The sequence below is a fragment of the Dreissena polymorpha genome, chromosome 2, assembly GCF_020536995.1.
Source record: "Dreissena polymorpha isolate Duluth1 chromosome 2, UMN_Dpol_1.0, whole genome shotgun sequence".
Classification (NCBI taxonomy): domain Eukaryota; kingdom Metazoa; phylum Mollusca; class Bivalvia; order Myida; family Dreissenidae; genus Dreissena; species Dreissena polymorpha.
Window position 1 is genome coordinate 107,534,168 of NC_068356.1, and position 27,779 is coordinate 107,561,946.

At 34.8% G+C, this 27,779-nt stretch overlaps 2 protein-coding genes across 3 annotated transcripts in view; one reads left to right on the forward strand and one right to left on the reverse strand.

Moving 5' to 3' along the window:
* Positions 1 to 27,779, reverse strand: part of LOC127868416 (putative proline-rich protein 21) — a 408,141-nt gene that overhangs the window by 254,659 nt on the left and 125,703 nt on the right. The gene's annotated exons all lie outside the window — the stretch shown is intronic.
* The window catches only part of LOC127868397 (integrator complex subunit 1-like), a 200,146-nt gene that overhangs the window by 123,748 nt on the left and 48,619 nt on the right, over positions 1 to 27,779 (forward strand). Inside the window, exons 28-33 of the mRNA XM_052410148.1 lie at positions 2,718 to 2,833; positions 12,448 to 12,510; positions 13,122 to 13,175; positions 13,841 to 13,927; positions 22,551 to 22,719; positions 23,048 to 23,198. Coding sequence (XP_052266108.1) covers positions 2,718 to 2,833; positions 12,448 to 12,510; positions 13,122 to 13,175; positions 13,841 to 13,927; positions 22,551 to 22,719; positions 23,048 to 23,198 — 640 coding nt within the window. The remainder of the gene's footprint in view (positions 1 to 2,717; positions 2,834 to 12,447; positions 12,511 to 13,121; positions 13,176 to 13,840; positions 13,928 to 22,550; positions 22,720 to 23,047; positions 23,199 to 27,779) is intronic.

A 27,779-nucleotide genomic window follows, 5' to 3' on the forward strand; every position in this document is an offset into this window, starting at 1 on the left:
TGTTATTTTACTGTGATGCATATTTCTACTCCTTACCTGACAGTGATACATATTTTTAGCTCATCTATGTTTGGAAAAAAAAAAAGAGCTATTGTCATCACCTTGGCGTCGGCGTCCGGTTAAGTTTTGCGTTTAGGTCCACTTTTCTCAGAAAGTATCAATGCTATTGCATTCAAACTTGGTACACTTACTTACTATCATATGGGGACTGGGCAGGCAAAGTTAGATAACTCTGGCGTGCATTTTGACTGAATTATGTGCCCTTTTTATACTTAGAAAATTGAAAATTGTGGTTAAGTTTTGCGTTTAGGTCCACTTTTTTCAGAAAGTATCAATGCTATTGCATTCAAACTTGGTACACTTACTTACTATCATGAGGGGACTGGGCAGGCAAAGTTAGATAACTCTGGGGTGCATTTTGACAGAATTATGTGCCCTTTTTATACTTAGAAAAGTGAAAATTTTGGTTAAGTTTTGTGTTTAGGTCCATTTTATTCCTTAAGTATCAAAGCTATTGCTTTCATACTTGCAACACTTACTAACTATCATAAGGGGACTGTGCAGGCAAAGTAATGTAACTCTGACTGGCATTTGGACAGAATTATGTGCCCTTTTTATACTTAGAAAATTGAAAATTTGGTTAAGTTTTGTGTTTAGGTCCACTTTATTCCTACAGTATCAAAGCTATTGCTTTCATACTTGCAACACTTATTAACTATCATAAGGGGACTGTGCAGGCAAAGTTATGTAACTCTGACTGGCATTTGGACGGAATTATGGGCCCTTTATACTTAGAAAATTGAAAATTTGGTTAAGTTTTGTGTTTTGGTCCACTTTACCCCTAAAGTATCATAGATATTGCTTTCATACTTGGAACACTCGCAAACTATCATAAGGGTACAGTAAAAGGACAAGTTGCATAACTCTGGATGTCATTTTTACGGAATTATGGCCCTTTTTTGACTTAGTAACTTTGAATATATGGTTAAATTTTGTGTTTCGATCCACTTTACTTCTTAAGTATCAAGGCTACTTTCATGCTATCATGAGGTTATTGTACCTGGCAAGTTGAATTTTACCTTGACCTTTGAATGACCTTGACTCTCAAGGTCAAATTATTAAATTTCGCTAAAATTTGCCATAACTTCTTTATTTATGATTAGATTTGATTGATACATTGACAAAACTACTCTTACCTGACATACCACAATAGACTCCACTCAAACCATCCCCCGTGCCCCCCCCCCCTTCCCCCCCCCCGCCCCATTTTTTTTTTTTTTTTTTTTTTTTTTGTAAGATCATCTCACAAATGACCACCACACCCGTCACACTATACCCCCCCCCCCCCAATTTATAAAAACACAACTATTTATTTTTATTATTTTATGTTTGAAATACCGTCCAACCATCGCACCCAAGAATCCCCCCCCACCCCCCCCTCCCCCCACCCGAATCCCCCCCCCCCCTAATTTTTTTTAAGATCATCTCACAAATACCCACCACACCCTCACACTATACCCCCCCCTCCCCCACCTCACAACCCCAATTTCTTTTTTTTTTTGAAACGGTTAAAAAACACAAATATTTATTTTTATTATTTTATGTTTGAAATACCGTCCAACCATTGCACCCAAGAATCCCCCCACCCACCCACCCTCCCCCCACCCACCCACCCTCCCCCCACCCGAATCCCCCCCCCCCCCCCTAATTTTTTTTTTTTTTTAAGATCATCTCACAAATACCCACCACACCCTCACACTATACCCCCCCCACCTTTTAAAAGAAAATAGATGAGCGATCTGCACCCGCAAGGCTCATGTTACTGTATTGTGATACATATTTCACATTGTTATTGTGCTGTGGTACATAGCTCTTCTCCTTACCTGACAGTGATTCATATATCCCTATGTTACTGTACTGTGATACATATTTCCCATGTTACTGTACTGTTATACATATTCACCATGATACATATTTTCTTACCTGACAGTGATACATATTTAACTTCTTACTGAAGTGTGATACATATTTCCCCATGTTACTGTACTGTGATATATATTTTAACTCTTTACCTGACAGTGATATATATTTTACTTCTTACAGTACTTTGATACATATTCCTCATGTAACTGTACTGTGATACATATTTCACATGTCATTGTACTGTGATAAATATGTCTACTCCTTACCTGACAGTGATACATATTTTACTTCGTTATTGTAGTGTAATACATATTTCACCTTATTATTGTACTGTGATACATAGTTCTATTCTTTACCTGATAACGATACATATTTTACTTCTTACTGTATTGTGATACATATTTCACCTTGTTACTGTACTGTGATGCATATTTATACTCCTTACCTGACAGTGATACATATTTTACTTCTAACTGTACTGTGAAACATTTTTCACCTTGTTATTGAACAGTGATACATATTTATACTTCTTACTTGACAGTGATACAAATTTTACTTCTTACTGTACTCTGATATATAATATATATATAGCTCCTTGTTACTGTACAGTGATACATATTCCCCTTGTTACTGTACAGGCATAAATATTTTCCCTTTGATACTGTATGTTGATACATATTTTTCCTTTGTTAGTTGGCAGTGATATTTATTTTACCCTGGTTACTGTACCCGTGATTCATAGATTTCATTTGTTACTGTACTGAGATATATATATGATGGAGGTGTAATTTAAGGCAAGCCTGATGTGGAGATGGCGTGCTCAGACAGTCCACTCTGGCCTGTACACAGACCTCAGGGTAAGGCAGTTCAGCCCATCTCTGGATCACATGTGGCAAACATGCTTCTACAGGTATGGATATCTCAATTTGTGTGTTGAAGCATCTTAAAAGCATTCAGTGTCTGTTTGTACTGCTTTTACTAAGTAGGTGGATAGCTTTCACAACATTGGACAAAGCAAAGGCTTTTGAAAGATCTTGTTTCAGGCTCATTTCAACATTGAAACTTGCATACAAGAGTGACTATTATTTTCCCTCACATGCACATATAAGATCATAGAAAGCATAAAATAAACATTATTCGAAAAATTATTGCAGTTGAAATATATGAAAACTTTGTTCCAGATATTAAAACTGAATGATTTATATATATATATTTATATATATATATATAATTATACAGTCAATCTTGTGGATGAGACCACTTGAATTAAGCGACCTTTGTCTTATGCGACCACTTTGAATTCCTCTCGAGCGTTTTTACTCTAATTTTGACATTGTATTGTAATAAGCTTTTGTCTTATGCGACCAGCAACCGCTGATTTTCAAGTATTTTGATGTCTAAATATTCAATTTAGCGACCAATTGGTGATACAATTTGAGAATCTGTTGATCGTTAAAGGACAAACTTGATCCCATATTTATCATCAGTTTGAAGTTATCAAAGGAAAGCCGATTCCTGTCAAAAAGCCGTAAAAAAACAATTAATATTGATAAAATTAGCTTCCTTTGTCTTACTCAACATGCTTAAACAACTGTGTAATAGCATGTGCATAGGTCCGCCTTTTGAATCTTTAACTGAGAACGAAGGTGTAGTTAAAGGTTAAGAGCTCTAACCGATGTGTTGATATTGAACACGTTATCCACGCATGTTCAGACCAAATTATTTGCAATTGTAATTATTCAGCATAAGCTTAGAAACTATCAAAACATTTGTCTCAGCTTTCCGCAAAAGGCCGGGTAGTTCCGATATACCAACTTCCCGTACATTCTAAAAAAATGGCGAATGTTTGTGTGTACGAAATTCTTAAAACAGATTTATCGTCAAAAACAGCAACGGTGTTTTTTCTTGGATTATTAATAGTAATAAAAGTGCGAGATAAAGATATGGTTAAATACACTAATATCTGGATCATTTCATATAATTTGAACATTGAACACGATAGTTGTGTCACAGAATTGGTATATGAATTTGATACTGACGATGATTTTACTTTTTAGCTCACCTGAGCACAACGTGCTCATGGTGAGCTTTTGTGATTGCCTTTTGTCCGCTGTCCGTCGTGCGTTGTCCGTTGTGGCTACGTCAACATTTGCCTTGTTCACTCTCTAGAGGCCACATTTATTGTCCAATCTTCATGAAATTTGGTCAGAAGATTCGTCTCAATAATATCTTGGATGAGTTAGAAAATGGTTACGTTTGCTTGAAAAACATGGCTGCCAAGGGGCGGGGCATTTTTCCTTATATGGCAATATATGGCTATAGTAAAATCTTGTGAACACTTTAGAGGCCACATTTATTGTCTGATCTTCATGAAACTTGGTCAGAAGATTCATCCTAATAATATCTTGGATATGTTTCGAAAATGATGCTGGTTGGTTGAAAAACATGGCCGCCAGGGGGCGGGGCATTTTTCCTTATATGGCTATAGTAAAACCTTGTTAACACTCTAGAGGCCACATTTATTGTCCAATCTTTATGAAATTTGGTCAGAAGATTTGTCTTATTGATATTTTGGATGAGTTCGAAAATGGTTACGTTTGAGTGAAAAACATGGCTGCCAAGGGGCGGGGCATTTTTCCATATATGGCTATATATGGCTATAGTAAAATCTTGTTAACACTCTAGAGGCTACATTTATAGTCCGATCTTCATGAAACTCGGTCAGAAGATTCATCTGAATAATATCTTGGACGAGTTAAAAAACGATGCCGGTTGGTTGAAAAACATGGCCACCACGGGAGCGGGGCATTTTTCCCTTTTATGGCTATAGTAAAACCTTGTTAACACTCTAGAGGTCACATTGATTTGCCGATCATCATGAAACTTGGTCAGAAGATTTGTCCCAATGATATCTTGGATGGGTTTCAAAATGGTTTTGGTTGCTTTAAAAACATGGCCACCAGGGGGCGGGGCATTTTTCCTTATACGGCTATATATGGCTATAGTTAAACCTTGTTAACACTCTAGAGGCCACATTTATTGTCCAGTCTTCATGAAATTTGGTCTGAAGATTGGTCTCAATGATATCTTGGATTGGTTTAAAAAATAATTATGTTTGCTTGAAAAACATGGCTTCCAAGGGGTGGGCCAATTTTCCTTATATGGCTATAGTAAAATCTTGTAAACACTCTAGAGGCCACATTTATTGTCCGATCTTCATGAAACTTGGTCAGAAGATTCATTCCGATAATATCTTGGATGAGTTCAAAAATGATGCTGGTTGGTTGAAAAACATGGCTGCCAGGGGGCGGGGCATTTTTCCTTATATGGCTATAGTAAAACCTTGTTAACACTCTAGAGGCCACATTTATTTTCCGATCTTAATGAAACTTTGTCAGAAGATTTGTCCCAATAATATCTTGTTATCTCAGGTGAGCGACTTTGGGCCTTTTAGGCCCTCTTGTTATAGAAATGTGTTGTTTTATTTTGTGTTTGTATTTATTTATTTACACATATTAAAATTGTGTTATAGACTCACGCCCGTGATGTTCATTATGTTGATGTAAAAATAAAATACTAAAATTTGCAGTGAACGGTTTGCATTCAGTATTGTGTCATATTTATGTTAAGTTTTGTGATTATTTACTTACACTTATTACAATGTTTTATAAAACGGCACTTAAAATGTTTGTTATATCGATCAAACGTTTAAATGGTTAAAATGGAAGCGGGATTTGTTGCATTAATTTGTTATTTTTATGTATCGTTTTTATTTATTCCATGGGGCTGAAGAGTATTGAGTCACCTTATCCAGTATGTTTCTCAAAGTTTTCGTGTTTTGTCTGACCATTTTTCATTAGCTTCAATACAGCACAGGACCCCTGAGCCCAGTTGAGGGTTACTTTTTATGTCCCCCACCACTATAATGGAGGACATATTGTTTTTGCCCTGTCTGTTGGTTTGTTTGTTTGTTTGCGCCAACTTTAACATTTGCAATAACTTTTGCAATATTGAAGATAGCAACATGATATTTGGCATGCATTTGTATCTCATGGAGCTGCACATTTTGAGTGGTGAAAGGTTAAGATCAAGGTCATCCTTCAAGGTCAAAGGTCAAATATATAGCTTCAAAGCAGCGCAAATGGGGACATAGTGTTTCTGACAAACACATATCTTGTTTTTTCTTCCTTTAACTGTATTCTTGTTTTTAACTGGAGCTTTTTAGATCCAATGTTTACATTTATCAATATAAAGCTTTTAATGACAAACTTCAATATCTTCCAAAATCAGTGAAAAGGTCCCTTTAATTCAAAATAAGATTTAATTCAAATTGTTCAAATTAATCTCTGAAAATGGGAAGACTACCAATTTATTTCTGTTAATGACCAGGTTGTTCTTAGGTGAGCTAAACATGAAATTATGCTCATATCTCCTTTGTGGTTCTCTATCCAAATACTGAGTTTTATCAACCTTGCTTAAGTTCTTTTTGAGTTGTTCATTTTTATGCCCCCGGTAGGGTGGCATAGTAGTTGAACTGTCTGTCAGTCCGTCTGTCTGTCAGTTTGTGTGTCCGTCCGAAAACTTTAAAATTGCCCATAACTTTTACAATATTGAAGATAATAACTTGATATTTGGCATGCATGTGTATCTCATGGAGCTGCACATTTTGAGTGGTGATAGGTCAAGGTCATCCTTTAAGGTCAAAGGTCAAATATATTGCTTCAAAGCGGTGCAGTAGGGGGCATTGTGTTTCGGACAAACACATCTCTTGTTCATAATATTTTGAAAGTTTCACTGATATCTGTAACCATAGCGACCACAATATTCATCATTGTAGCTTATGAACATTTTGAGGTATTTCAGATTCGAGATTCATACTGACAGATGGAAAGGGTTAAATGCAATGTCCCCAATGTTTGCACTTTAAGAGGACTAAAAGCCAGAAATAAGCCCTAAAAAGCAGAAATAAGCCATACTGTCTCAATTTTTTTTCGACAGTGCTGCTTTTTTAATGTTTTTATTTTATTTTGGTAGATTGAATTAAAACTTGGTGGCGAGTATATATACGCATAGCTGATCGAGGCGCAACTATTGTCCTTACACACCATCTTTTAACAACACAAAGAAATACCATCCCCATCTGGCTATAATAAAACCATTTGAAATCGCATTTGTAACCCACTCATCATGAAACTTGATGAGAAAATTTATGCCCCCGGATCGATAAATCGGGGGTATATTGTTTTTGTCCTGTCCTGTCCTGTCTTTTTGTCTGTCTGTCTGTCTCATAGGTTTTATCATAACTTTTTTAATATTGAACACAGCAACTTCATATTTGGCATGCATGTGTATCTCGTGGAGCTGCACATTTTGAGTGGTGAAAGGTTAAAGTTCAAAAATTAAAAATTTTTTTTTTTTCATTTCTCCAATCAATCTCTTACTTACTTCTTGTGGATCTGCATATTTTGAGTGGTGAAAGGTCAAGGTCAACCTTCAAGGTCGAAGGTCAAAATATAAAAAAACATAAATTTTCATAACTTGTTTTAATATTGAACACAGCAACTTCATATTTGGCATGCATGTGTATCTTGGGAGCTGCACATTTTGAGTGATGAAAGTTCAAGGTCAAGGTCATCCTTCAAGGTCAAAGGTAAAAAAACAACAACCGGCGCATAAGGTGGCATTGTGTTTCTGACAAACTCATCTCTTTTTTAAACAAGTATTGTAATGATGCCTGTACTGAATTAAAAGTTGTTGTGTTTTGGGAACTCTAGTAAAAACCTGCGCAGAACATGTAGGTTCCTTGGGGTCTTAAGTGAGTGCCTTAGGGCTATATGTTATATATCAAAGTTCTGTTTTAACTTAATAAGTTAAGATATAAATGGTTTTATCTCATCATAGGAAGCTTTTGAGATTGTCGTTTTGAATGCATATGCACAGCCGTAGTAAACATTTTAAATTGTGAACACTCCAGAGGCCACATTGTTGGCCAATCTTCTTGAAAATTGTAAAGATCAGTTTAAATTAAATTGTGTTTATATGATATCTCAGCTAAGTTACTTGGTCAGGATGGGTAAAAAAAAGATCAGTAAGGCAACTTGAAATACCTTCATAACATTTTGGAAGTCAAATTTGTGTGCCTGATCATCAAGAAACTTGCAAAAGTTGTTATTGTCCCCTACCAGTTTCACCGGAGGGGACTTATGGTTTGCGCTCTGTGTGTCTGTGAGTCCGTCAGTCTGTGAGTCTGTCACACTTTTCTGGATCCTGCGATAACTTTAAAAATTCTAAATATTTTTTCATGAAACTTGAAACATGGATAGATGACAATAAGGACATTATGCACGTCATTTCATTTTGTTCCTATGTTAAAAATTCTGGTTGCTATGGCAACAAAAAAAATAATAATGTATTCTGACAATGGTGGAGCCGATAGGGGACATATATTGCTTGGCAATTGTCTTGTTTTCTTCTACACTGTAACTCCAATATAACCAGGATGATGGGGTCCAAGCCATGCGACGGCATTAGCGTTATATGTTTTGAACTTATTTATTGCCGGGGGCTATAAAAACAGGTATAGTATAGCCTATATTGTTTATTGGGTAAATACATGCATATAAACCGAATCTTATCGATAACAGTATACATACCGCTTTTTTAGTGTGCACATTTATCCGATGATCCAATACAATTTCATCACTAACACAAAAATAATCTTGAACTTTATGACGATAAATATTTTTAAGAATTTCATAAACACAGCCATATGCATACGCCATTTTTATGCTCCGGATTGAATGATCTGGGGTATATTGTTTTTGGCCTGTCTGTCTGTCTGTCATTCTGCGAAAAAATTTAAACTTGGTTAAACTTTTGCAATAATGAATAACTTTTGCAATATTGAAGAGAACAACTTGATATTTGGTATGCATGTGTATCTCATGGAGCTGCACATTTTGAGTGGTGAAAGGTCAAGGTCATCCTTCAAGTTCAAAGGTCTAATATATGGATTTAAAGCGGCATCAAAACTTTAACCTTAACACCAATTTGATGTCGGTGTCGTTTAACTTCTAAGCGATTAAATGGACGATTGAATAAAGCAATCAAGATGTGATTGCCGCCATCTTTGAATTTTCTAAAAATAGATGCTGTGTAACATGGATTTGAATCAGAAATCGAAGGTTGGAGAAAAAACGGGATCCAGGCACCCCCGCGTTATATTGGATGCAGGGTTATAATGGAGCATGTTATATTGGAGTTACAGTGTATTTATAGCCATGTCAAGTTCAAAAAATTTCCCTGTCACTTTTTCTTGTGTGACTTTATTGCAGCATTGTAAACAAGCAAGAGATCATATCATCTTGCAACTTGCTAAGATTCTTTTTTTTTTTTAGAATCATAAATTATCATTATCGTTTTCAAACTTGATTAAAATAATTGTTCAAAAGCAGTTCAGATCAATACATTTTCTTTAGTTTGTAGGTGAGCACACCAGGGCCCTCTTGTTTTTTTTTGTATAACAAAAATTGTGGTTCCCATGGTAACAAAAATAAGCGAAAAACTGCTATCTTTAACGGGACGAATTAAAAATTACTAAAGCTAGGTTGCTGTACTCAGCCTTTGCATAGAGGGCTTTATGGGAAATACAAAAATAGTGTGGTTGCTATGGTATTGGAAATAATTGAAAACTAATATCTGGATACTGTAATACAGTATACTCCACTTAATTGAATATAGGATAATCGAATAATTCGGTTAATTGAATAGAAATTGAAAACACCAAACCATTTGCATCTCTTCCCGTTGTAAATATTCCACATATTCTGATAGAAAATATGGCGTAATTCGGTTAATTGTATAGCCCTGGCAGCAGATTTTTTTTTTACCGATCTGAACCATTTTCAAACTCAACCGTCGTATCCAAGAAACAAATGTTCTGACCAAATTTCATGAAGATGTGGACCAAAAATGTGACTTCTAGAGTGTTCAAATATTTTCTAGTGTACACTATAATCCAGCAAAGAATGTCATAAATCTCCAAGGATACGAATCGTATTGACGATTTTGACAGACGCGCTTAATTGACAGCCTTTGTGTTCATTTCACACCATGCATGTATGTAGCGTCTGTCAAGTGTCACGTGACTAACAGGTGTAGTATGTGAGCATGTACAATGCGAACACTGGAGTCTCCGGTGTGCAGTCAGGCGCGAACATCGAATGCAAACTGTCGAGTAACACATTTCAACAGTTTGTGGTCGCTTAGAAACAATTAAAGAGTGTGTTGCCGAAAACAAACTGTTGACGTGTCTTGCTCGACAGTTTGCAAAAGGTGATGGAATGTGACACTATATTCTCAGTTCGTGTATATAAACCTACACAAATGTGTCACAGTAAATCATATCTAAACATGATGTCAAACAATCGAAAACGCACACATTTGTCAAAACATCGCAGTCTTAACACTGCTGATCATGTTTTCACAATAACCAAAATTAAATCCAGTATTGACCAGATTTTCCGGTAAATCAGTACACAGTACATTATCTGTTTCAATACTAAACTACCTGAAAGAGCGTATTGTCAAAGATACAGCATTCTCCTCGCTTCAAAGTTTTCCTTCGACAGTGTATTATACACCCACGCTAATTTGGGCGCGCTTTTTACCAGGACAATACATGAGCAATAGATGTTGCTAGCGTAAGCGTTGGGTAAGCAATAAAATGAAAATAGGAAAAATCATTACACGCACCGTATGGCGTGACATTGTACATTGCTGCATAGTTTTCGCTAGCTTTTTGTTGGGGGCAAAGGAGATACATGTGGACGTTTTATTTAAAGCTAGAAAGTGTGTTTTGGATTAAAAAATTTGTAATCTCATTTGGGAATTCAACAAAACATTTATATTATATTTATAATGGATTCAATATTAAATTCTAATATTAACTTTTTTTAAATGCTTTACTGTGTCGAAACGATGTTTTGATTATGCATGAAAAGCACAATTTCCAGGAGGATTACATCCGGTTTGTGATAACATTTGAAAATATAACTGATTCCGTATAATTGAATACTCCGGATAATTGAATAATCAGGCGTGACAAATGGGCTATTCAATTAAGCGAAATCTACTGTACCTCAAAAAGTGTTTAAGTGAGGTTGATTAAGCTCTGTGTTTGCAAAGAGGGCCATATGAACATGCATTTTTTCAGTGTTTTTTTGTGTGGGGGCAGACCTAGATTTAAGTCTGCCCATCTATCCAAAAATCTGGATCCTTTGATACCTCAAATATGTGTTAAGATTGTTTAAAGGGTGATAATTTTCCACATGTACATTAAATGCCAGGGATTTTTATGTGTCATTGACAATTGTTTTAGATTGATGGTGATTTGAGAAGACAATTTTACTTTGTATGAAGGGGTGGGGGTACCCTAACTCTTATGACATTATCCATTCCATAAAATATTTACTTAACCATATGATTCATTTTGAGTATTCTGGTTTGGTGCAAGATTTTGTATCAGCTTTCTATATAGAATATGCTATTCCAATCTTCCAATAAGGTTTCGTGTCTCTTTTACAAATTTTCACATTGATTCAACATGGCGGTTAAGTGTTAGCATATTCAAAAATTAAGGCGAAAATGAATGCTCTAAACATGAAAGACACACAAAAAGGCTAAGACTCTGACAAATCTTTATTAAATACATTCAATATCAAATGACTTACAAAGAGATCAATTTAACATGTGGTAGAGACACCCCTGATGGTGATTTGATTAATTTGAATTCTACTGGAATTGAGATGCTCAAGATTTGTTTTTTACAAATAAAAAATGTATGCCACCGTCTGTGTGAAAATTATTACATAATTTAGGTCTTTTTGATCTTCATTATGAACTATTTTTAAACTGCTTATGAAGAATGAACTTTTTCTGAAACTGATTGATTGTATGTAGCATAATTATTAAGAGCATTGGACAGGCAGTTTTGATAATTGCTGAGAAGTTCCTCTTTTATGACAATGTTCATTCTCTTCCCTGGTTTAATCAAACTCTGTGTGTCCATAGAAAGCCATGCAGGTTATTTCATTTTTTTTATTTTTGCTAAAATTGTGATTCCCAGGATTACAGAAATAAGTGAAAACTAAAATCTGAAGCGTGCAACAACTGTTTTCTTCAAATTAAAATAGTAGTTGCTATTGTTAAAAAAATAAGGGAAAAAGAACATTTGGATCCTGCAACAACTCAAAAAGTACTTATGCTAGGTTGATTAAACTTGTAGTGTGGAAAGATGGCAATATTTGGAATATTTATGTTATTTTGCTGTTCTTTAGGCACATTTTTTCTTGGTATGGTTGAAATTTAATTGCTATAATTGAAAATTAAATCTGGCTCCTGTCATATCTAAAGGGTACTTATGTTATGTGGATTATACCTATGGAAATCCTGTTCTGTATCCAAAAATATTTGCCTTGTAGGGGCCTGTCATTTTGGCTGTTGCAAAGCACTTGTTGTTTTCAGGCATTTGATACATCTGGATCCAACAGCACTGGCGCAGAAACTAACCTTCAAGCTCTTAAACAGGTACAAACAACAGCAAAGGAATTTAATCCCTAATATAAGCAATATTAATGCCATATTGGTTAATTTAATGTTGTATTTGTTGTGTTCATTTCTGAAACCATTCAATGTTTATGCTGCTTTATGTAGAAGGCCAGCATATGCTGTCACACCCTCTGTCTGTACATCTGAGTAAGTGCCCAGATTTCTTTCGAAAGAAGATTTTTTCAGGAATTACTTTGCCATATATCGATGGAATTTAAAAAGGACTTGACACAAATGTAAACCATCATAAGCTAATGTTTTACATGTAACATCCAACTCTCTGCCTCAAAGGTCAAGGTCACACCTAAAGGGCAAAGGTCTATTGGTAATTCCTTACTCTATCATAACGTGGGATATATTATTGATTTGATATGATTTTGCAGAAATGTGTAATATGTAAATTTAATCTCTCTACCTCAAATGTCAAATTTAGAAACCAAAGTGAATGAGGGGGCGTCTGTTTCCTATCGACAAATGTCTTGTTTCTTTTCAAAAATCTCATCATTTTAAGAATTTAACACATTAGATCTGGTATTAAGCTGTAAAGACTGAACCAAGATTAACAAATAGATTTTTTCATTTTCTTACAGGCACTCCTGAAGTCCAATCAAGGGGTTTTTAATATCATCACTGGTCTTAATGAGGTAGCATGGTTTATTTGTCTTATTGAACAAATATCCTGATGCAATATTTTAATAATTGCTATTCTGTGTTATTATCTGACTGTACTTTGTGAATTGGTGCTTAGATGTGTTTCAAAGTGCTAGGTTATTTTACACAACAGACCTTGCAAAACTTCTGATGCGTTTTGATTAAATGGAAATTTATTGTTCATTAATTACTTCTTCTTTTATTTCCATGTAAACATTGCATAGATATCTGTTGTTGTCTTATATAAAGCGTTTAATCTACAGCTAATATACATTTTCCCCATTTTGTTAGTGTATGAACTGTAAGTAAAACAATGCAATTTAAGTGGCATAAAACAATATTATTGTGTTTTGGGCTTTGATACCTTATGCTTATTACGTTGAAGTGAATTACTGACATTATGCTTCATTTAGGCCATTGTTCACTTAGTGACTAAGCATTGAAGGTAGATCTGCATTTTTTATATTATTTAACTAAAACTTATCAGATAAAGCTATGTTATTTCTGGGAGATTTTTATGTAAAGTATATTGCCAAAAAAACAGAGATGATACCAAGGTTCTTATCCTGTTAATGAATAAACATTTTATTAAGTGTGATACTGAATGCCAGTATTTTTAATGCAAATCTTGTTGAAGATATGTTGTATTTGATTTCAGATTTTATCAAGCTCCTCAGCTGCAATACAATCATTTCTTTCCTCAAGCAAATTTTGCAGTTTTCTTGCACTAGTAATTTCTAGGCAGGTGAGTGGAATTTATTTTGTTAATACTGTTTTTTACATGATGTGCCAATCATAATTCATCTTTCAAAATGGTCAAGAAGTTATATTATAATGTTTTTGAAGCTCATGGTGAGCTTTTGTGATTGCCTTTTGTCCTGCATTTGTGGTGGGTCTTTTGTGTTCAACCTTTATCTTGTTTACACTGTAGAGGCCACATTTATTGTCCTATTTTTGTCCATACTTGGTCCGAAGATTTGTCCCAATGATATTTTGGATGAAATCGAAAACATGTCACATGAGGTAAAAAACTAGGTTGCTGGTTAAAATTTAAGAAAAATATTGTTAACACTCTAGAATATACATTTATGTTGGAATAATCATGAAACTTTGTCAAAACGTTTAAGGTTGCTGTGGTGTAGCGAATATCATACATGGTGTCGGCCTAGTGACTGGGAGGTCACAGGTTCAATCCCCACTGTGGGAGCATTCTTTATGTCTCCCCCAAAAGCCACCAAGTACTGGTTCTAGTCCCAGGAAATGGACTCAATAGCATTTTGAATAAGCCTTAGGCTTTCTATGCAAAAGATATAAAATAAATAGGTTTAAACTAAAATGTTTTTTATTATGCCCTCGGATCGAATGATCGGGGTATATTGTTTTTTGCCTGTCTGTCATTGTATGTGTCTGTGTGTTTGTCCCAAAACTTTAACCAAAACTTTAACCTTGGTCATTTCTTTTTCAATATTGAAGATAGCAACTTGATATTTGGCATGCATGTGTGTCTCATGGAGCTGCACATTTTGAGTGGTGAAAGGTCAAGGTCATCCTTCAAGGTCAAAGGTTAAAAAATTAATCAAAGCGGCGCATTAGGGTGCATCGTGTTTCTGACAAACACATCTCTTGTTTTATTGATTTCTCAACTGAGTTTGAAAATGGTTCTGGTTGGTTGAAAAACATGGCTGCCAGACAGGGGGGGGGGGGGGGGGGGGCAGTTTTCCTTATATTGCTACGGTAGAACATTGTTAACACTCTAGAAGTTACATTTGTTGAAATAAATTGCCGCCAAGGGGTAGGGCAGCTTTGCTAACATGGCAATAGTAAAACCTTGTTAACACTCTTGAAATCACATTTTAGTCCACTCTTCATGAAACTTAGTCAGAAGATTTGTTTTAATGTCATTAATACGTTACCTGCTATCATTAGCTATTTCCTTTGAAGGTGGGTAAATTATCCGGAATTTTCTGGAGCCGACACCTACATTGCCCGCGACTTAGTCTGACCCGGAACACATAATGTCACATGGCTTCTATTTCTCGTTGGGTAGCCTCCACTATAAGAAAGGCTTACCCTTCTCTCTCATCTAGGGATTCATCCCTTTTTTAGATCAGACCGCATGAATTAGGAGCTCTGTCGGCTTCATGGGCGTATATTAATCAAACCCCACTCTCTGATGTGCTCCAAGCTGCTTTCTGGAGAAATCCGACCACCTTCTCCTCCTTTTATCTTCGTACTCAGGAGTGCCAGCAAGACAACTTGTATTTGTTTGGCCCCTTTGTGGTTGCAGAAACAGTAGTGTCTTCTACGACATAGACAGACTTACGCTTATCCGAGAAGTCAAAGTCAATACCGTACTTACGAAGATTAGCTGATAACCCTGGATATGGGTTCTGCTTTCATTTGCTGATAACCCTGGATATGGGTTCTGCTGTGATGGGGAGCTATATGCGAACCTTCCTGCCACAGCTGCAAATTCAGCTAATGATAGCAGGTAACATATTTATGACATTAATACAAATTTTTCAAGTGAAATTAATTTTAATCACTAAATACTTACCTGCTATCAGTGAGTCCCACCTACCACCCTGCTCTTCGACTAATATTTTCATGGGTGAAAGTTTTCCGTAATATTATGGATTTCCGTAAATTCGGTCTTCAATCAGGTCGTTTTTCCAAATCGTATAAATCCGAGGAGATATTGGGGGGGGGGGGTAACCTTTGATTTTGATCGCACCTGACGTTTAACATCAAAACAGTACGAGCCGAAATAACATGTCTCCCTGCAAAAGGAATCAGGTACGGATATGAGTCAAAAGACCCTATGCGCGTGCAGAAGGCAGCATGACGTCACCTCATTAGAATATTCTGGCTATCTGCCAATAATTTACGATTCCTTTGTCTATGAAATGGTTTACCGCACTGAATATCTCGAAGGGAATCGTGAATCTGACTCGGTTTCAAAAAAAAGCGTTTTGATTGGTTTACATAAATCGGTCAACCAATGGAAATCGACGTTACAAAATGTTTTTATCTCTCAAATGAATATGGCAGACAAGTCAAAATAACTTTACTTCCGAAACCAAAAAACACATGATTAAATCATGTATTTGCCTCCGGGGTACAACACAAAAGAACTTGAAAGTGGTGTGAAAAACAAGTGCCGACGGGAATGGCTCCATGAAAGAGACTCTCGGGGAGAGAAATGGCTAGATTGGTTTAAAAAAAAAACACTCCGGGTAGCGCATATTGTGATATTTGTTTCAAAACGATCAAGTACCAATCAAATGGAAAAAAGGCGTTCAAGTCTCACGCCGAGGACGTTTTGCATGTGAAAAATTAGCGGACGTGGAAATCAAATCATTAGAAAATAACTAGATAAGATATGCAAACAAATAACTTAAAAATACAAGACAGAAAATGTATTATTATAACATATTCATAGCTGTTGTTTTCTGTTTTGAATCACTTAAAAATACATGTGTATTTAAGCTCAGGAGAAGTGATTTCTTTGTTTCAAATAAGCTAAAATGCAGGAGCACTTGCCCTGGACCCATTGGGGATCCTATTAGCTCCCAGATTTTATAATCAGTATTTTGGGAATGTTCACCCATGTATTTTTATGCCCCCAGATCGAATGATCGGGGTATATTGTTTTTGGCCTGTCTGTCTGTCATTCTATCACTCTGTCATTCTGTCCCAAAACTTAAACCTTGCATTAAAGTTTTGCAATAACTTTTGCAATATTGAAGATAGCAACTTGATATTTGGCATGCATGTATATCTCATGAAGCTGCACATTTTGAGTGGTGAAAGGTCAAGGTCATCCTTCAAGGTCAAAAGTAAAAAAAAACAATCCAAGGGAAGTAATAAGCTTTAAAAGGGAGATAATTTCTAAACCTGCCAAATGATATATTGAAATTTTATTTCAAAGCGGCGCAATAGGGGGCATTGTGTTTCTGACAAACACATCTCTTGTTTTTATATTGGAAGAAGAATGATTCTGGGTGAAACCGGTTTAGCTAAGCCACGTGACATTATGTGTTCCTGCGGCTCCAGAAAATTCCAGATAATTAATCCACCTTCGGAGGAAATAGCTAATGATAGCAGGTAAGTATTTAGTAATTAAAATGAATTTTACTTGAAAAATTTGTTTTAATGATATCCTGGTCATGTTTGAAAATGGTTCCAATCTGTTGAATAACATGGCAGCCTGGGAGCAGAGAAGTTTTTATTATATGGCTGAGTTAAAACCTTGTTTACACTCTAGAAGTCACATATATTGTCTAAGTGGAACTTTGTCTGAACATTTATTCTTGGCTGCATTTGACATTGGTTTTGGTTAATTGAAAAAATGACCATCAAGGGTGCAGGATCATGTGACTTTGTGGGGTTCCCTCTTTTAACTTTAATGGGTGTAAACATGGCAGTAAGTGGTGCTCTTTTTCAAATAACTTTTAAGAACATTGTTTCAAAATTTCCACTAGTGCATACAAGTCAGATTTTTATGCTTCTTATGGCAATGTGAAATACATCAGAAGTACTTTATTTAATAAGCCTGTGTTCTTTAATGTTAAAAATTCCATTTGTACTACACGGTTATGCTTCACGCAGCATGAAATATTGTCAGCGATTTCAGATGTATTACAGGATTTATTCTTATACCTTAAGACATCAGCTTAAACTGCAAGAAAAACTGTCTTTTATTTACTAAAGATTTCTGGAAATTTATTTCCATATCTTCAGATATTTGCAAAATTAAAGTTCTTAACGGTGTGATTACATTCTGTCCATCCCGTGTGTAAACCCCGTAAAACCCATTTGATTCTGCAGCCTGCCCTCAGGGAGCGGGCAGTTTTCCTTATTCATGAAACTTGATCAGAACACCTGTTCCAATCGATTGCTTTTGGCTGACATTGAAACTGGGTCATGTGAGCTTAAAACTAGGTCACTGGGTAAAATTAATTAGCATGATAACTTTCACTTATTTTGTTCAATTTTCATCAACCTCTGTCAGGACATTTGTTTTAATGATATCTCAGCAGAGATCATACATAAAAATTGCCTAGATTAAATATAAATATTTCTAAGAGAACTTTTATTGTTTTTAACTTTACCTTCTCAGAATAGTTAAGTTCCTTTGAGTCTCAGGTGAGCGTCTTAGAACCCATGGCCCTCTTGTTTGTAGTGGAGTATCAGCATTTCATCTTTTAATTAAAATAGCTAGTTTAAAGCTCTTTTCACTTGTTTCACCCAAACTGACAATATCTGAAAAATAAAATTAGATAATTGTTATCTACATCATCTTGCTTATAAACTTGAATGAATATTGCTATCTGCAACATTTGTTTAAATATGATTTGTTATTTGTAGTAGATTTGAATCCTTCCACTGCACAATATCGTTTACAATTATGTTTAAGTTCTGTTATCCTGTAATATTTTCTGAAATTCTTGGCAAATATTGATGACAATGTATACAAATGTTTCTTGCAGCAACAAACTTGTGCTTATGGTTCCCCTTTCCTGCACAGCATATTGCAGTCTTAGTTAAACATATGTCTTAATAAAAAAATACATTCTAATCCAATGTTTAGTTAAAAAAAAAAAGTTTAAATGTTCAATAGGTGCCAAAATTATTCAAAAGGTTCGACTCAAATGCCCAAAATAGCCACTCGAGCTAATAATTAAACTACAGTTAAGATTTTTCTTCAGTTGTTAGCCGAGATTCGTGAAAATGTACACAAATGTTCTTTGGGGCGTCCTCTACCAAACATGTGCACATGATTCCATTTTGCTGCACAAGACGGTCAACTTGGATAAAAATAGAAACACGTCGTAAAACCATTTTTTTCTGATGAAACAATTGTGATGAAGTGGTTCCAAATTTATTCAAATCAATGTTGGTTTATTTCACATATCAAATCAATGTTGGTTTATTTCACATATCAAATCAATGTTGGTTTATTTCACATATCAAATCAATTTTGGTTTATTTCACATTCAAATCAATGTTGGTTTATTTCACATTCAAATAAATGTTGGTTTATTTCACATATCCAATCAATGTATGTTTATTTCACATATCAAATCAATGTTGGTTTATTTCACATTCAAATCAATGTTGGTTTATTTCACATTCAAATCAATGTTGGTTTATTTCACATATCAAATCAATGTTGGTTTATTTCACATATCATTTAAGCCCAATAGTGTGTCGCACATAAAATACCTCACAATACATCTCACACACTCCATTTATACCAATTCTTGTACTTGGCTCTTAAATAAATACAATTATAATTCAATAATTACTTTGACATTTACAATTAATTGACTATTTAATGAAATTTGATGAACATTTTGATTTATTCTGCATTTATTCTTGTACACAATAAACGGTAACATGTAAAATGGAGACTTTATTTGAGGCAATGTTTTAATAATAAAAATATGCGTCATGGTATCCAAGTGAAGATATTATACCATTAATTTTATTTCTTTAGTTCACTATTCTCAGGCAATATATTTACTTAGTGTTTCAAAACGTCATATATTCATTCCTTTTGCAAACTGAGTATCAGAGTTTTATACTTTTTCTCTAACGGGGATATGCTACTGTGTTTGGCAAGATAAATGCAGCTTTTAGTGTAGTTTCCACATAAACATCTTGCCTCAAAATATACAAAGGTAGGAACATAGTAAGCTTGACCTGAGCACCAAGCTTTTTTACCCACCTTTTTATATTGTCTTGCATTGCACATGTCATCTCCTAAGACTGTTGAACAATTTTTAACCAGGTTTTCCAAAGGAAAAAACTGGTTATTAGATTGATGAATGTCGGTGGGCGGGCGGCACAATTTTTAATGAGCTTGTCTGGGCCATTACTATGTCGTTCATTGTGAGATTTTAAAATCATTCGGCACATTTGTTCACCATCATTGGACGGTGTGTCATGCGAAAGAATTACGTGGATATCTGCAACGTCAAGGTCACACTTTGAGTTCAAAGGTAAGAAATGGTCATAAATGATCTTGTCCTGGCCATAACTACAGTCAAACCTGAGAACAGCAGGTCAGTGAAGGGAAATGACCAAAGTGACCGTTGTCCACAGGTGACCGTTGAATTTGGATCACAATTTTTAGATGGTTTGTCAGTTGGTAGTATTGCTAGGTCTTAACCCCACCCAGTCGTTTGCATAGAGTGTAAAGCAAAGGCTCATTGCCGTTAACTAAGCATAATAACAGAAATAACTTACCTGTGTACATTGAATAATACAGAATAATATCTTATAAACATGGATTTAATTTCATATTGTTAAAATGAAGAAATGACTTTATCAACGCTACTGTGAGGAACTTACGTTAACCACTCATTGTTATTCCGTGATTTATTATTCCGATTGCTTTTAAAAGTGTTTTGTAGGCTAGAAAGCTCTTTTAAAGAATGATCCGAAAATGTTATTTTCAAATCGATACTCAATGTTGTAAGTACAATGTACAAATTAGCGGTCATTTAATTAGCGATAATTACTTTAAACGTGTCCCAAATTCTGACATATTTTCTTTTGAAGATACACCCAAAATTATTCCCGGAAAACAAACCGTCTCAACACCTTATTATTTATTTACTTGCAGCGGGCCGCTTTTATAATTTCAAAGACAATGACCGCTATCAGACGCTTTAACCGCAAAATAGACGGACAAATGATGTGCTTTGTTTTTAATTTTCGCGACTCGAGACGACTGACCCGTGACCGTTGATTTCAGGTAAGACATGAATTTCGGAGTGGAATATAGTGGCCGTTGGCTGTTATATGGACAGGTGGCCATTAAATTCAAGTGTAATATAGAGTGTTTTTCTTAGGGGGGATGCCAGACTGACCGTTGTCAGCAGGTGACCGGTAAATTCAGGTGGCCGTTAGGTCAGTTTCGACTGTATGTCATTCATTATGAGATTTTAAAATTACTCTGCACACTTGTTTACAATCATTGGACTGTGTGTCATGCGAAAGAATTACGTCGATATCTTCAAGGTCAAGCTCACACTTTGAGTTCAAAGTTCAAAAATGGCCATAAATGATCTTGTCCGGGCCATAACAATGTCATTCATTGTGAGATTTTGAAATTACTCAGTAAATTTGTTCACAATAATCGGAAGGTGTGTCATGCCAAGGAATTACTTTGATATCTCCAAGTTCAAGGTCACACTTTGAGTTCAAAGGTCAAAAATGGCCTATAAATGATCTTGTCCAGTCCATAACAAAGTCATTTTCAGATTATAAAATGACTTGGTACAAACAGATCATCACATTAATTTTGTACAACTTAAAACAATCACGCTGATTTTTGACCAGGTTTTCTGAAGGAAAAAACTGGTTATTTGATTGGTGAATGTCAGCGGGCGGGCGGAACAATTCTTCCGAGCCCAACTCCTCATCATTTCTCAATGGATTTCAATGAAACTTTCACAAAATGATTGTCACCAAATGTCCTGGTGCATATTGTAGGGATTTTATGATTTGGTCGAAATCAAGGTCGCCACGACTAAAAATAGATTAAATTCGACACAAGGGGGATAACTAGGAATAATAAGTAACCATGCACATTTTTAATTGTCTCTCTTTATCAGACTTTTTTTTTCAACTTGAAAACCTGGTTTTGTGACAATATTTTTTCCCTTATGAAGCTTCATCTTAGCAATGATTATGGCTGGTCCTCTATAACAGTTATACAAATTGTTTCAGTCCGTTGCATAAGTATATGATTGATCAAAATGGGGTTTTAATAGCTAATATTTCAAACAACATCGCATCCTAAACCACTGAGCAGAATTGTATTCGCCTTGGCAGAGATGCTCATTAGTTGTTACTCTTTAAGAGTAATGACTCTGATGCATAATTAGTAATTTTGGACTAACAAAGAAATGTTAGGTTTTGAAAACTTTGAAACACATTTCCTTAACTAAAAAATTGATTTCATCCATATTTTGAAGACAAAAATTGAGATGGGGGGGGTTTATTGGAACAACTTTTTAGGTTAGTCCACATTAATGTAAAAAGTTTGTGGAGAGATCTTTTCCACATTTCATAAGTGATTAAATTGAAACTTCTAATATGTCACCACAATGAAGTGTAGATGTGCAATACATGTTTTATTCCCAATGATACACACAATAGCTGAAAACTTTTGCCAAAATAATGTCATGTGATAGTTAAAAGAGAAAATAGGTAACCAATGAAAACTCTGAAAATTTAAGAAAATACTGTTCATAATGGTTGTATAAAACATGGAACAATGCATATGGCTAATAATTTCATTGTACTGACTATTGAAGCATTGTGCTGATGCACAGCCGTGTTGCATGTTGCAGTCGGTGGCTGGTGTGCAGCCTGTGCTGACTGCTGTCCTGGACAGACTGGCGAGGCTGGGTGAAGGACAGCCCACTCCAATACTGGTCATGCTGCACCAGTACAGCCGCATTAGCAGAGCTCAGTCCACAATGAAAGTGAACCTCTCTAGTAGTGCACAGTTTGGAATAGGTAAATTGTAACCATTAAACATTAGTTAAATCTCTACCTCAAACAAGATTTCAGGCCTATCGTTGTTATAATGGCACTCTGTTGTTAGTTTTGTTTTCATTCTCTGTTTTATGAACAGTTGTGCTGTGTAGGACATTAACCAATTTATAAATGTTACATTGTTACTCACTGTTAGTACATCAATTTTGAATGTTTGTCCACACTGAAGTGAGTGTTTTAGAAAGAGAGTTCAGTGTGCACATGAACTTGTATTAGACTTTCTTTGCAGGTGTTTTAATAAAAAAGAAATAGGTATTGAACTGCACACGTGGTAAACTTTATCTTTCAGATGTGATGAAGTTACCATTAGATTCCACTCAGCAAGAAAAGCAGATTTTGAAGAGCATGATGTCATCAATGATGTCATCACGGATCACAGAGCACCGTCCTGTAGAGCTGGCTGCATCTGCTTTGCTGGCGCATCAGAGCACCACAGATGGGTACACACTAATTGTCTGCTATGATGTTGGACATCATGTTGTGTCTTAGTGTTGCCTTATCATTGCTATTGACACAAAATGGGAACACTAGGGCATAATATCAGGTCATTGCCTTACACATTATTCAGAGAATAACTTGATTTAGAATGAATCCTGGGTGCATACCTAAAATCGGACAGTATGTAAAAATCGGACGCCTGAAACATGTGTTGGTTTTTGTATTTGTCATTGATATATAGAGTGATGCCCTCAAAACAGCACATCATGGCATAACTTTCCTTTAAGGTAGCGCACCTCTAATGGGCACATATCCAAATATAATTTAATTAATTATTTTCCTAATCAGCATCATTTCACTGAACTACATGCAAATTTGTAGGTAGGCTTTCCATGCTTTTAAAAAAAATATACCGATTTTTTCAAAACCACCCTCACGCTCGGCTTTGTCCAGTTTATTTTCACCCCTGGGGTATATAAAAGTTCCATAATTCATTCAAATTTCCAAATATGGGCATGCAGTTGGTGTGTACAGATGCAGTAAAGGTGTTTAAAGTTTAAACAAGATGAGATAAGTATTATTTTACAGACATTTATTTTTTACAAATTTTAATCTATGGAATAGCGCCATGAAATGTAAGTGATTTCAGCCAAGTAAAAATTGGGTCGGTTAAAAACAAAGTGTCATAAAATTCATAATAGTATCATTTAAGTTATATTTAAACTTAGTTTTTATAGAAACACTATATACAGCAAAAATACCAAAAAAATAGACAGATTTACCGTTTACTTTTTGAAATAAAAATAAAAATGCAACATGCATCATTCGTATTTTCAGCAGTAAATTAATACATTTAGCCATAACGTTGTTTTAATTTTAAAATTGAAGGATGTGCATACAATTTTCAACATATTTAACAACAAACATAGCTTATGTGCTATATTAAATCAAATTACGTTAGTAAAGAAATAAAACGCGTCGCAAAAAGTATGCGATGTCGGCAGGAATCGAACCTGCGCGGGAAGATCCCAAAAGATTTAAAGTCCATCGCTTTAACCACTCGGCCACGACAACTTCACATCAGTGCTAACTTAAATTAGATATCCATAAGTAAACAGGTAAAAAGGCTCGTCGATTTTTGAAGAAATCGCGAAATCCTATTTTTGCAGATGATAATTGGATCAAAGTCAATACTTATAGTGAAAATAATGTATTCTAAATGAATAAGTTAAACATACATCAAAATTCGAAGTTTTAAAAAAATAAAATGCATCTCTCGGAAATAAGCGATCATTGAAGATCGGCAATGATCGTAAAATAAATCGCGGAAATCATTAGAGGTGCGCTACCTTAAGTAATCAATTTTCAGTGTACCAAACAAAAAACTGCAGGGCTTCTACATTGTTAGGCATGTATTACATGAGGATTGGTGAGTTTAATTGGGCAGATCAAAGGTTGATATGGTATTTTATTTTTCAAAAGTAAGATTATCTGTTAAGTAAAGAGGTGTGGGGTATTTGTGTACTGTCCAGTATTTTGAAATGCTATTTTTATAAAGTTTTGTTACCTTTTTATTGATTAAATATTCTGTCAAACATACAAATCAAGTACTTTACATTTTCCAAGTGTCTGATGAAGCATCTGCTAAATCCGGTAGGTATGGAATTTCCCTTGTTGAAAAATAGATTTCTCAAATAAAACTGAAATAAGCTATACATCACACTAACAAAAAATGATGTTTTAGGTAATAAATAAATAGCATGAACCAATGATTTTTTCAAACATACATAATTGATGTAAAATGCTTGCAGGAATAATATTGAAGATTTAAGAAGGCATTTTCTTTTTGTTTTAATGGATTTCTTTGAAAATTATATTTTTTATGAATTTGTTGGCAACAAGGGGTTTCGTACTTTAAAATAATGTAATCAATTTTCCAAAAAAAACTGGGACCATGAGTAGCATGAAACAATAATTTTTATGTCCCCGGATCGAAAGATCGGGGTATATTGTTTTTGGCCTGTCTGTCTGTCTTTCATTGTGTCAGTCAGTCATTGTATGTGTGTGTCACAAAACTTTAACCTTGGTTAAACTTTTATAACTTGCAATATTGAAGATAGCAACTTAATATTTGGCATGCATGTGTATCTAATGGAGCTGCACATTTTGAGTGGTGAAAAGTCAAGGTCAAGGTCATCCTTCAAGGTCAAAGGTCAAATGTCATTGTATTTTTTCGTTCCTAAAACTTTAACCTTTGTTAAAGTTTGGTCATAACTTTTTTAATATTGAAGCAACTTGATTTTTGGCATGCATGTGTATCTCATGGAGCTGCACATTTTGAGTGGCTAAAGGTCAAGGTCATCATTCAAGGTCAAAGGTCAAATTTATGACTTCAAAGCGGCACAATAGGGGTCATTGTGTTTCTGACAAACACATCTCTTGTTTAAAACATAAGTTATTGATGACAACTGAGTGCAGAGATAATATATAGGGTCTAATAAAGCATTTTATGTTTGTTTTAATAGGTTACTCTTAAAATTCTATTTTTCATGATTTTTTTGCAACAAGGGGTTATGAATTTTAAAAACTTTTATTGGTTATTTAGACCAAAACTGGTACTATGATAATACTGGATGACATGCACTTCACCCAAACATTTATAATTATTTTGTTTATTCTTAAAAATGTATCTCCCCTATTCACTTAAAATACCACTTTTGATCAGAAAATTCATTTATAATATTGTTTACTTTTTTTTCAACAAGCATATAGCCTCTTTTTCATTTTATTCAGCCATAAGTTGTTCTCAGCCACTTAAGGGTTATGTTGCCTTTCTTTTACTTAATGAAAAAAAAAGTACACTTTGAGACATTTCATCAAATATTTCACGTCTTTACAACACCCAAAGGCTAATAAATTTGGATATCAAGTACTTCCATACTATCATGACCATTCTAGGCGGGCATCCTAGCAACCTTGATTTGTTCATATCTTCCTATCAAGCTGCTATATGAGTCGTGAATCGTTTGATAGGAAAACATTTAATGTTTGTTATAACTTTTAAAAATTCAATGAAGTGATATTGTTTTTTTTCAGATAAATCAACATACTAATTAAAAGGGAATAATTTATAAAATATTTGCATTTTATATTAAATGTGTTATCTTTGCCTAAATGTTTTTCAAGCTATAGAGAAATCTATATAAAATTGACGACTTTTATAAAAAGACAAAAACATTTATCTAATAGAATTTTCAAGATTAAAATAAATAATACAAGCTTTATCAGATATTGGTAATAATTTCCAATATAATTGAGTGACTGAGCTATGGGAATTGATTAAACTATCGGATGGAACGAAAAACTGAAAAAAAAAAATTTCCCCAATATTTTATGCACTTCAATTGAGTCTAAAGGCGTATTTATATGCATTTATAGACAGTGTTTCTCACCAAAATCAAGGAAATATTACTTGTTATTCAGTTTGTGTTATGGTAAACAATAATTTCGTGGTAGAATATTTGAGAAAAACATTAGAAACAAAAACTTGTCAACTGAAATATTCAATATGGTTACGGAAATTACCGATCGTTGGTTTCCGAAAGACAATGTGTCGCGGTTTCCGCAAAGTACGATGGTTGCGCCCAAAGATTTTGGTGTTACTGACCATTACTGGTTGATAAATTAATGTTTTTGATTCTCATTTGATAAATTGGTGATTTCAAGGCTGATAAACTTGAAATATGCATGCTATTCTGTCGTTTGGCATATGTCTGTCGATACATCTGTACTATCGGTAATTTCCGTAACCACCCGTTAAATTGTAGCAGACACAAGTTTAAATCAAAATTCTTATGTTTTACACAAATATTCTACCACTTTCTAGCTAAATACTAATACATGAATGACTTAAATGTAATATTGCATTGTTTTAAGCCAGGAACACTGTCTTTGACTGCGAAAAAAACAACATAACAAACTTTTTGGTTTACGATTTTTACTTTCTAAATAGCTTGCATGCGGCATAGCATTGAATGTTCCACAAGATAAATCTCTTGACTTTATTTATTGGATGATTTCAGACTGTTTCATCCAATCAGAAAAGAGCTTTTAAACGTAATTTAGACCCATGTTAAGCGAGATAATAAAGTACCACTTTTTGTACACTGCCAATTTGTGACATCACGAGTTGCCTCCCTTGTTGGCTCATGCTAAAATATAAAAAAAATAGGAAGTGTGGGAAATTGAATACAAATTTCCAATTATAAAAATATGTACTTACGCATGCAAGTGTCTGCTGAATGAATGCATACTTGGTTCATTTAATTATAATGGTTCGAAATTAGCCATTAACATTTTTAGCTCAACTGAGCACAAATTGCACAGGTTAAGCTATTTAAATCGCCCTGTCTTTGGCATCGTGCGGTGTTAGCTGTTGTGTGTTCGTCAACAACTTTACTCTCCTTACCATCCTGGAGGCAAAATTGTTTTTCAAATCTTACTGAAATTTGGTTAGTATGTTTTTCTGGCCAAAAGTGAGGCCGTAATTGATTCTGGGTCTCATGCATCCAAGAACAAGATCA